The 12,291-nt window shown below is 41.7% G+C and overlaps 1 protein-coding gene across 7 annotated transcripts in view; it reads right to left on the minus strand.

Annotated features, from left to right (window-relative positions):
• Nucleotides 1–12,291, minus strand: part of GCH1 (GTP cyclohydrolase 1) — a 60,662-nt gene that overhangs the window by 23,369 nt on the left and 25,002 nt on the right. For all 7 annotated transcript variants that reach the window (XM_063792927.1, XM_009427837.5, XM_009427836.5 and 4 more), the window contains exon 2: nucleotides 5–114. In XM_063792927.1, coding sequence (XP_063648997.1) covers nucleotides 5–114 — 110 coding nt within the window. The remainder of the gene's footprint in view (nucleotides 1–4; nucleotides 115–12,291) is intronic.

The raw sequence follows: 12,291 nt of genomic DNA on the forward strand, positions 1-12,291 counted from the left end.
TTACCTTTCCAACAAATGGAACCAAGTGATGCTCACACATGGAAAACATGTCTATGTCCTTCACGATCACCATCTCATCATGATCTTCATCAAATATAGCATCGTTTAGGACATCTGAAATCAGAGGCTTGCTTTAGTAACATGTCCAATTTTATAGAAAGGTAGAATTATGGATAAACATGAATAGACAGTCAACATAAACGAACGTTAATCCTCCCTAAAATATTAAGGGAATACAAATTAAAACTAGATATTTTTCCTTATCAAAGTAGCAAAGTCCTTTTCTGTAAGTGACATTTAAAAATCCTTGATACAGTGTTACATGAAAAATGCAGGATTATGAACATATTTGCAGTATGGAAGAGGAAGGAGAACGGAGGGAGGAAAGGAAAAATTATACCAAAATAAAACAGTGGCTATTTCTGGCAGTAGAAATGGGCCACTTTCACTTTCTTCCTTACATTTTCTTCTACTTTATATTTTGTCTATAATCAATATGTAGAAAACCATATCTGAGAAAAAGACTAATCCTTAGCCCTCTGACTTCTGAGGCCAGATCCAGACACCTGTAAACTTGACCTCTATTATCAATTCCCCAAGTAATTTTCTACATTTTTAAAGTGTTCTATATATTGTAGGCTAGCATCAGACTTATTCTAAACAGTTGCCTTCCTAAGGAAATAAATCCTACAGTTTGTGTGTATATGCCTCTCTGGGAAGGCTTTGGAAGATAAGCAGTGTCTTGTTTAAGCTGTGGACCCTGGCACTTCCAGCCAGACATACAATAGACATTAAAAAAAAAAAAAGCTTTATTTTTAAAAATTGCACTGACTTATCCTCAACTATGCTATGTGCAAAAGAAAAGATTAATCAGATGATGCCTGAGAGCACTCTGAGCTTCCTAACATTCAGTGACTGCAAGAACATCCTGTCCTGGATGCTGAAGAGGGATAGAGGGAAACAAGCCACATTCCCCACCAATCATAATATAGCCAAGCTATTGATAATAGGCAGGTACCCAAACAACATTGTAGATAAATGCCATATGACATGGAAACTTCTTCAGCTATATTGTCAAATGAGAAAAGAAGCTACAAAGAAATACAGTAGGATTTCATTTTCGGAAAATAAATATAGACATAGAAAAAAACTGTACTGATACCTAGACAGCTTGGCAGACTAGATATAACAAGACACATAGCTGAGTAATTTCAAGGATTTGGGGGATATGCAATATACATAATAGAATTAGACAGAGAAGGGAAGGGATGTATTAGAGCTTTGCACCTGCAGCTCTTTCCCCTCAGAAAGGCAGGCGGCTGAGTGAGTCACAGGAAGATGGACAAATGTCCACCCACACTGCCTGACCTTCAGTGGCTCCACTGCTACTAGAATAGGGGGCTCACAGAGACCAAGTCATCACGTAAACCACAGTTATTACCCCAAGTCAGGCTATTCAGAGATACATTTGACTGTGTCATAGAAAAGTCATTAGTGTGGTCAAGAAAGGCGAACGTGGCAGGGTTAGACACATACAGACAAACACAGACACCCCTGGTAGAAGTGGCTGATAACATCCCAGGAGAAAATGGCGCAGTGTCACTCACTGAGTGTTTCTTCTACCACAGCACTTTTCTATGCTGAATATTCTGCCCTACCTTCAGTCATATTTCTGAAAAGAAGACCAAAAATAGACCCTTAATGTTTCCAAAAGTTTCTTGGATTTCTCCCCAAGATTTTAATATGGTATGATTGCCACATATAGCTTACTAAAATCTTTAGTCACACAAGATATATTCCTGGAAGGAAAAACAAACCAAAAAAATGTCTTAAAGAAAAAACAAGAGAGAAGCATTAAATATAGGAAGCATTTGTTTTCTCTGGCAAAGAATGAGAGCGTCCCCATCCTAAGCTCTGACGACAACCATATGGCCCATGTTAAAGTCAGCCCTTCAACTCAGGCGAAGTGAAGAGCTGGCTCCAGGCTGGGTGCAGTGGCTCACGCCTGTAATCCCAGCACTCTGGGAGGCAGAGGTAGGTGGATCACCTGAGGTCAGGTGTTTGAGACCAGCCTGGCCAACATGGTCAAACCCTGTCTCTACTGAAAATACAAAAATAAGCCAGGCGTGGTGGTGCATGCCTGTAGTCCCAGCTACTCGGGGGGCTGAGACAGGAGAATTGCTTGAACCCGGGATGTGGAGGCTGCAGTGAGCCGAGATCATGTCACTGCACTCTAGCCTGGGCAAGAGAGAACAAGACTCCATCTCAAAAAAAAAAAAAAAAAAAAAAAGATCTGGCTCCATCACTTACTAGTTATTAGGCCTTGGGCAAGGTACTCTGTACCTCAGTCTTCTCGGCTATAAAATGAGCATAAAGTGCCTGCTTCACAGGGTGTCATGAGGATTAAATGGGCACATGTGTTTAGAACTATGCAGGCGGAGCAAGTGCTAGTTATTGTTATTACTATTATTATTACAATTAAGATTGAGGGAGCTGCAAAGCTATGTATCTCCCATGCATATTGAGGTACATCAAAATTTAAAAAGCAATAATTTGCCTTAACAGAGTACAGAAAAGGAAAAATAGTAACTTAGTGGAGAAACCTGGCAGAGGCTACCTTAACCAAATGATCAAGGTTAACTTTGCCAGTAACAGGACATACTGACATCAGGTAGCTCCTGATAGGACACCATGAGAAGGGCACATCACCTCTGCGGTATTCTTCCCAAAAATCCATAACTGCAGCCTAATCATCAGACAAATCTAGGGACACAAAATATCTAAACAAGTACTCTTAGAAAGCATCAGGCCAGGCACAGTGGCTCACACCTGTAATCCCAGCACTTTGGTAGGGCAAGGTGGGAGGATCACTTGAGCCCAGCATTCTGAGACCAGCCTAGGTAACACTGCAATATCCCATCTCCACAAAAAATAAGAAAAAAATTAGCCAGGCACGGCAGCACACTCCTATAGTCATAGCTATTCAGGAGGCTAAGGCAGGAGGATCACTTAAGCCCAGGAGTTCAATGCTACAATGAGCTATGATTGCACCACTCCACTCCAACTAGAGTGACAGGGCAAGATCCTGTCTCTATTTTTTAAGTGTTTAAAAATTAAAAAAAAAAATTAAGGCATCAAAGTCATGAAAGACACAGAAAGACTAAGGAATTGTCAGATTGTAGGAGACTAGAGAAATGACAATGAAAATCTGAATAAAGTCTGTAGTTTAAATAATAGTATTGTACCAATATTACTTTTAAAAATAAAGTATATTTTTATTATTTTTTCTTTTTTTGAGACAGAGTCTTGCTCTGTCGCCCAGGCTGGAGTGCAGTGGCATGATCTCGGCTCACTGCAAGCTCTGCCTCCCGGGTTCACACCATTCTCCTGCCTCAGCCTCCTGAGTAGCTGGGACTACAGGCGTCTGCCACCACGCCCAGCTAATTTTTTGTATTTTTAGTAGAGATGGGGTTTCACCATGCCAGCCAGGATGGTCTCGATCTCCTGACCTCGTGATCCACCCGCCTCGGCCTCCCAAAGTGCTGGGATTACGGGCGTGAGCCACCGTACCTGGCCTTATTATTATTATTATTACTTTAGAGATGGGATCTTGCTATATTGCTCAAGCTAGTCTTAAACTCCGCGGCTCAAGCCATCCTCCCACCTTGGTCTCCCAAGTAGCTGGGACTACAGGCATGCACCACTGCCTGTAGCTCCAATATTAATTTCTTTTTTTTTGTTTTTTTTTTTGAGATGGAGTCTCACTCTGTCACCCAGGCTGGAGTGCAATGGCGTGGTCTCAGCTCACTGCAAACTTCGCCTCCCGGGTTCAAGCGATTCTCCTGCCTCAGTCTCCCGAGTAGCTGGGACTACAGGCACGTGCCACCAAACTCAGCTAATTTTTTTGTATTTTTAGTAGAGACGGGGTTTCACTATGTTGGCCAGGCTGGTCTCGAACTCCTGACCTCGTGATCTGCCAGCCTTGGCCCCCCAAAGTGCTGAGATTACAGGTGTGAGCCACCATGCCCAGCCAGTATTAATTTCTTAAATGTTGATAATTGTACCATGGCCATGTGAGATGTTAAACATCAGGAGAAACTGGGGAAAGGGTATATGAAAACTCTCTCTACTATCTTTATAATTATTCTGTAAGTCAGTCTAAAATTGTTTCAAAATAAAAACTTTCTTTTTGAAACGAAGTTTTGCCCTTGTTGCCCAGGCTGGAGTGCAATGGCACAATCTCAGCTCACTGCAACCTCTGCCTCCCAGGCTCAAGTAATTCTCCTGCCTCAGCCTCCTGAGTAGCTGGGATTATAGACACATGCCACCACGCCCAGCTAATTTTGTATTTTTAGTAGGGATCGGGTTTCTCCATGTTGGTCAGGCTGGTCTGGAACTCCCGACCTCAGGTGATCCACCTGCCTCAGCCTCCCAAAGTGCTGGGATTACAGGCGTGAGCCACCGTGCCTGGCCCAATAAAAAGTTTTCTAAAAAGCAAAAGGACAATGTCCCTCAACTGGAACATATAAACAATGGAGTACACTCAGCAAGAAGACGGAATGAATTACTGATACATGTAATAACATGGTTTGAGTCTCCAAAGTACACTACAATGTGAAAGAAGACATCCATACACAGAAGAGACTACCTATGTTCTAGAAAAGGCAAAACTATAGTGATAGAAGGCAGACAGGTGGTTTACCAGGGCCAGAGAGGTAGGAGAGAGGACTTCACTACAAAAGGAAAGAAAGAAACTTTTTTGGGTGATGGAAATAGTTCCTATCTTAACTGTATGGGTGGCTATATAACTGCATACGTTTGTTAAAATTCACATTGTACATGTAAAGTAGGTAAATTTTACATAAGATAAGTGACACCTTAATAAAGCTAACTTCAAACATAATTTTTAGGCTGGGTGTGGTGGCTCACATCTGTAATCCTAGCACTTTGGGAGGTGAAGGTGAGAACATTGCTAGAGGCCAAGAGTTCAAGACCGGACTGCCCAACCTAGCCAGACTCTGTTTTTACCAAAAAAAAAAAAAAAAAAAAAAAGGGTGGGGGTGGAGCCAAGATGGCCGAAGAGGGACAGCTCCAGTCTACAGCTCCCAGTGTGAGCAACGCATAAGACGGGTGATTTCTGCATTTCTAACTGAGGTATCGGGTTCATCTCACTGGGGAGTGTCGGACAGTGGGTGCAGGACGGGGGTGCAGCGCACCCAGTGTGAGCCAAAGCAGGGCGAGGCGTCACCTCACCCGGGAAGCACAAGGGGTCAGGGAATTCCCTTTCCTAGTCAAAGAAAGCGGTGACAGATGGCACCTGGAAAATCAGGTAACTCCCACCCTAATACTGCACTTTTCCAACGATCTTAGCAAACGGCACACCAGAAGATAATATCCTGTGCTTGGCTCGGAGGGTCCTACTCCCACAGATCCTCGCTCATTGCTAGCACAGCAGTCTGAGATCAAACGGCAAGGCGGCAGCGAGGCTGGGGGAGGGGCGCCCGCCATTGCCGAGGCTTGAGTAGGTAAACAAAGCGGCTGGGAAGCTTGAACTGGGTGGAGCCCACCGCAGCTCATGGAGCCCTGCCTGCCTCTGTAGACTCCACCTCTGGGGGCAGGGCATGGCCGAACAAAAGGCAGCAGAAACCTCTGCAGACTTAAATGTCCCTGTCTGACAGCTTGGAAGACAGCAGTGGTTCTCCCAGCATGCAGCCTGAGATCTGAGAATGGACAGACTGCCTCCTAAAGTGGGTCCCTGACCCCCGAGTAGCCTAACTGGGAGGCACCCCCAAGGAGGGGCAGACTGACACCTCACACGGCCGGGTAGTCCTCTGAGACAAAACTTCCAGAGGAACGATCAGGCAGCAACATTTGCTGTTCACCAATATCCGCTGTTCTGCAGCCTCCGCTGCTGATACCCAGGCAAACAGGGTCTGGAGTGGACCTCCAGCAAACTCCAACAGACCGGCAGCTGAGGGTCCTGACTGTTAGAAGGAAAACTAACAAACAAAAAAGACATCCACACCAAAATCCCATCTGTACATCACCATCATCAAAGACCAAAGGCAGATAAAATCACAAAGACAGGGAAAAAACAGAGCAGAAAAACTGGAAACTCTAAACATCAGAGTGCCTCTCCTCCTCCAAAGGAACGCAGCTCCTCACCAGCAACAGAACAAAGCCGGATGGAGAATGACTTTGATGAAATGAGAGAAGAAGGCTTCAGACGAACAAACTACTCCAAGCTAAAGGAGGAAGTTCGAACCCATGGCAAAGAAGTTAAAAACCTTTAAAAAAATTAGACGAATGGCTAACTAGAATAACCAATGCAGAGAAGTCCTTAAAGGACCTGATGGAGCTGAAAACCATGGCACGAGAACTACGTGATGAATGCACAAGCCTCAGTAGCTGATTCGATCAACTGGAAGAAAGGGTATCAGTGATGGAAGATCAAATGAATGAAATGAACCAAGAAGAGAAGTTTAGAGAAAAAAGAATAAAAAGAAATGAACAAAGCCTCCAAGCAGTATGGAACTATGTGAAAAGACCAAATCTATATCTGATTGGTGTACCTGAAAGTGACAGGGAGAATGGAACCAAGTTGGAAAACACTCTGCAGGATATTATCCAGGAGAACTTCCCCAATCTAGCAAGGCAGGCCAACATTCAAATTCAGGAAATACAGAGAATGCCACAAAGATACTCCTCGAGAAGAGCAACTCCAAGACACATAATTGTCAGATTCACTAAAGTTGAAATGAAGGAAAAAATGTTAAGGGCAGCCAGAGAGAAAGGTCAGGTTACCCACAAAGGAAGCCCATCGGACTAACAGCTGATCTCTTGGCAGAAACTCTACAAGCCAGAAGAGAGTGGGGGCCAATATTCAACATTCTTAAAGAAAAGAATTTTCAACCCAGAATTTCATATCCAGCCAAACTAAGCTTCATAAGTGAAGGAGAAATAAAATCCTTTACAGACAAGCAAATGCTGAGAGATTTTGTCACCACCACGCCTGCCCTACAAGAGCTCCTGAAAGAAGCACTAAACATGGAAAGGAACAACTGGTACCAGCCACTGAAAAAACATGCCAAATTGTAAAGACCATTGAGGCTAGGAAGAAACTGCATCAACTAACGAGCAAAATAACCAGCTAACATCATAATGACAGGATCAAATTCACACATAACAATATTAACCTTAAATGTAAATGGGCTAAATGCTCCAATTAAAAGACACAGACTGGCAAATTGGATAAAAAGTCAAGACCCATCAGTGTGCTGTATTCAGGAAACCCATCTCACGTGCAGAGACACACGTAGGCTCAAAATAAAGGGAGGGAGGAAGATCTACCAAGCAAATGGAAAACAACAAAAGGCAGGGGTTGCAATCCTAGTCTCTGATAAAACAGACTTTAAACCAACAAAGATCAAAAGAGACAAAGAAGGCCATTACATAATGGTAAAGGGATCAATTCAATTCAACAAGAAGAGCTAACTATCCTAAATATATATGCACCCAATACAGGAGCACTCAGATTCATAAAGCAAGTCCTTAGAGACCTACAAACAGACTTAGACTCCCACACAATAATAATGGGAGACTTTAACACCCCACTGTCAACATTAGACACATCAACGAGACAGAAAGTTAACAAGGATATCCAGCAACTGAACTCAGCTCTGCACCAAGCAGACCTAACAGACATCTACAGAACTCTCCACCCCAAAATCAACAGAATATACATTCTTTTCAGCACTACACCACACTTCTTCCAAAATTGACCACATAGTTGGAAGTAAAGCACTCCTCAGCAAATGTAAAAGAACAGAAATTATAACAAACTGTCTCTCAGACCACAGTGCAATCAAACTAGAACTCAGGATTCAGAAACTCACTCAAAACTGCTCAACTACATGGAAACTGAACAACCTGCTCCTGAATGACTACTGGGTGCATAGCGAAATGAAGGCAGAAATAAAGATGTTCTTTGAAACCAATGAGAACAAAGACACAACATACCAGAATCTCTGGGACACATTCAAAGCAGTGTGTAGAGGGAAATTTATAGCACTAAATGCCCACAAGAGAAAGCAGGAAAGATCTAAAATTGACACCCTAACATCACAATTAAAAGAACTAGAGAAGCAAGAGCAAACACATTCAAAAGCTAGCAGAAGGCAAGAAATAACTAAGATCAGAGCAGAACTGAAGGAAATAGAGACACAAAAAACCCTTCAAAAAATCAATGAATCCAGGAGGTGGTTTTTTGAAAAGATCAACAAAATTGATAGACTGCTAGCAAGACTAATAAAGAAGAAAAGAGAGAAGAATCAAATAGATGCAATAAAAAATGATAAAGGGGATATCACCACTGATCCCACAGAAATACAAACCACCATCAGAGAATACTATAAACACCTCTATGCAAATAAACTAGAAAATCTAGAAGAAATGGATAAATTCCTCGACACATACACTCTCCCAAGACTAAACTAGGAAGAAGTTGAATCTCTGAATAGACCAATAACAGGCTCTGAAATTGAGGCAATAATTAATAGCCTACCAACCAAAAAAATCCAGGACCAGATGGATTCACAGCCGAATTCTACCAGACATATAAGGAGGAGCTGGTACCATTCCTTCTGAAACTATTCCAATCAATAGAAAAAGAGGGAATCCTCCCTAACTCATTTTATGAGGCCAGCATCATCCTGATACCAAAGCCTGGCAGAGACACAACAAAAAAAGAGAATTTTAGACCAATATCCCTGATGAACAGCCATGCAAAACCCTCAAAAAAATGCTGGCTAACCGAATCCAGCAGCACATCAAAAAGCTTATCCACCATGATCAAGTGGGCTTCATCCCTGGGATGCAAGGCTGGTTCAACATATGCAAATCAATAAATGTAATCCAGCATATAAACAGAATCAATGACAAAAACCACACGATTATCTCAATAGATGCAGAAAAGTCCTGTGACAAAATTCAACAACGCTTCATGCTAAAAACTCTCAATAAATTAGGTATTGATGGGACATATCTCAAAATAATAAAAGCTATCTATGACAAACCCACAGCCAATATCATACTGAATGGGCAAAAACTGGAAGCATTCCCTTTGAAAACTGGCACAAGACAGGGATGCCCTCTCTCACCACTCCTATTCAACATAGTGTTGGAAGTTCTGGCCAGGGCAATCAGGCAGGAGAAAGAAATAAAGGGTATTCAATTAGGAAAAGAGGAAGTCAAATGGTCCCTGTTTGCAGATGACATGATTGTATATCTAGAAAACCCCATTGTCTCAGCTCAAAATCTCCGTAAGCTGATAAGCAACTTCAGCAAAGTCTCAGGATACAAAATCAATGTGCAAAAATCACGAGCATTTCTATACACCAATAACAGACAAACAGAGCCAAATCATGAGTGAACTCCCATTCACAATTGCTTCAAAGAGAATAAAATACCTAGGAATCCAACTTACAAGGGACATAAAGGACCTCTTCAAGGAGAACTACAAACCACTGCTCCATAAAATAAAAGAGGATACAAACAAATGGAAGAACATTCCATGCTCATGGGTAGGAAGAATCAATATCGCGAAAATGGCCATAGATTCAATGCCATCCCCATCAAGCTACCAATGACTTTCTTCACAGAATTGGAAAAAACTGCTTTAAAGTTCATATGGAACCAAAAAAGAGCCCGCATTGCCAAGTCAATCCTAAGCCAAAAGAACAAAGCTGGAGGCATCACGCTACCTGACTTCAAACTATACTACAAGGCTACAGTAACCAAAACAGCATGGTACTGGTACCAAAACAGAGATATAGACCAATGGAACAGAACACAGCCCTCAGAAGTAATGCCGCATATCTACAACCATCCGATCTTTGACAAACCTGACAAAAACAAGAAATGGGGAAAGGAATCCCTGTTTAATAAATGGTGCTGGAAAAGCTGGCTAGCCATATGTAGAAAGCTGAAACTGGATCCCTTCCTTACACCTTATACAAAAATTAATTCCAGATGGATTAAACACTTAAACGTTAGACCTAAAACCATAAAAACCCTAGAAGAAAACCTAGGCAATACCATTCAGGACATAGGCATGGGCAAGGACTTCATGTCTAAAACACCAAAAGCAATGGCAACAAAAGCCAAAATTGACAAAAGGGATCTAATTAAACTAAAGAGCTTCTGCACAGCAAAGGAAACTACCATCAGGGTGAACAGGCAACCTACAGAATGGGAGAAAATTTTTGCAATCTACTCATCTGACAAAGGGCTAATATCCAGAATCTACAATGAACTCAAACAAATTTACAAGAAAAAAACAAACAACCCCATCAAAAAGTGGGTGAAGGATATGAACAGACACTTCTCAAGGATATGAACAGACACTTCTCAAAAGAAGACATTTATGCAGCCAACAGACACATGAAAAAATGCTCATCATCACTGGCCATCAGAGAAATGCAAATCAAAACCACGATGAGATACCATTTACACCAGTTAGAATGACGATCATTAAAAAGTCAAGAAACAACAGGTGCTGGAGAGAATGTGGAGAAATAGGAACACTTTTACACTGTTAGTGGGACTGTAAACTAGTTCAACCATTGTGGAAGTCAGTGTGGCGATTCCTCAGGGATCTAGAACTAGAAATACCATTTGACCCAGCCATCCCATTATTGGGTATATACCCAAAGGATTATAAAACATGCTACTATAAAGACACATGCACATGTATGTTTACCGTGGCACTATTCACAATAGCAAAGACTTGGAAGCAACCCAAATGTCCAACAATGATAGACTGGATTAAGAAAATGTGGCACATATACACCACAGAATACTATGCAGCCATAAAAAATGATGAGTTCATGTCCTTTGTAGAGACATGGATGAAGCTGGAAGCCATCATTCTCAGCAAACTATTGCAAGGACAAAAAGCACCGCATGTTTTCACTCATAGGTGGGAATTGAACAATGAGAACACTTGGACACAGGAAGGGGAACATCACACACCGGGGCCTGTTGTGGGGTGGGGGGAGAGGGGAGGGATAGCATTAGGAGATATACCTAATGTTAAATGACGAGTTAATGGGTGCAGCACACCAACATGGCACATGTATACATATGTAACAAACCTGCACATTGTGCACATGTACCCTAAAACTTAAAGTATAATAATAAAAAAAAATTATAAAGTACTGCATGGTGATATGTGCCTATAGTCCTAGCTATTCAGGCGGCTGAAGCAGGAGGATCCCTTGAACCCAGGATAGGAGTTTGAGGCTGCAGTGAGCTATGATTACACCACTGCATTCCAGCCTGGGTGACAGAACAAGTCCCTGTCTCTAAAAATCATAATAGTAATAATAATTTTTAAAATTGTAGTATAGTATGTAGCCTTTTGTGTAATGAAAGTGGAAGGAGGAGCTATGAACATATGACATATACATATGAATGTATATGCTTATCTGCAAAAAGAAACACTGGAAGGATAAATTCAAAAGCTAGTAAAAATGATTAACTGCAAAGCAGTAAGAGAAGAGACAGAAGGGATATGGATGAAAGGGAAGCATCTTTGAATATAATTTGTTACACAGTTTTGACCTTGGAATCATGTAAATGTTTTACATACTCAAAATTAAATCAAAGAGAAAAAAAATCTAGTGATCCTCATACAGCTAAATGCTTCATGTGATAATGGAACACTAATATGTTGCCTATGCCCCATTTTATTAAAATGAACCAGACTATAACCTTGACCTAGCCAAATCATTTTTCTTCAGTAATAAAGTTTCCCTGCTATATTTACTTATGTTTTGCTCCAACATATCTAAAAGCTACCATCTGTAGATAATAAGAACAGAACACTATCACATATTGTTTTAATTTCCTGCCTGTTATCAGCAGCAAGAAGGTAACCCTGGAAACAGGGATTTATGGCATTCTGTTTCCTACGGTTGGTCACAACCACAAACAAAACGAAAGCAGCCTCCACAAGTTAAAGGTTTGTCTACAACAACACCACACAATGTCAGTTTTCAGGTATACCTTTCTCATGTCATTCATAATTAAGCAGTGTCAACAAATAACACTGCTGGGTAACATCCCTCAAGTATTTAGTCTGCCAGACCCTTTTCTGAAAGTATAGTAAGACAGGCCCACAATACAAGCCCAAGTGCTTTTTTTTTTTTCTCGAGACAGGGTCTCCCTCTGTTGCTCAGGCTGGAATGCAGCGGCACAATCTCAGCTCACTGCAACCTCCACCTCCTAGGC

This window comes from Pan troglodytes, chromosome 15 (genome assembly GCF_028858775.2).
Source record: "Pan troglodytes isolate AG18354 chromosome 15, NHGRI_mPanTro3-v2.0_pri, whole genome shotgun sequence".
Lineage (NCBI taxonomy): Eukaryota > Metazoa > Chordata > Mammalia > Primates > Hominidae > Pan > Pan troglodytes.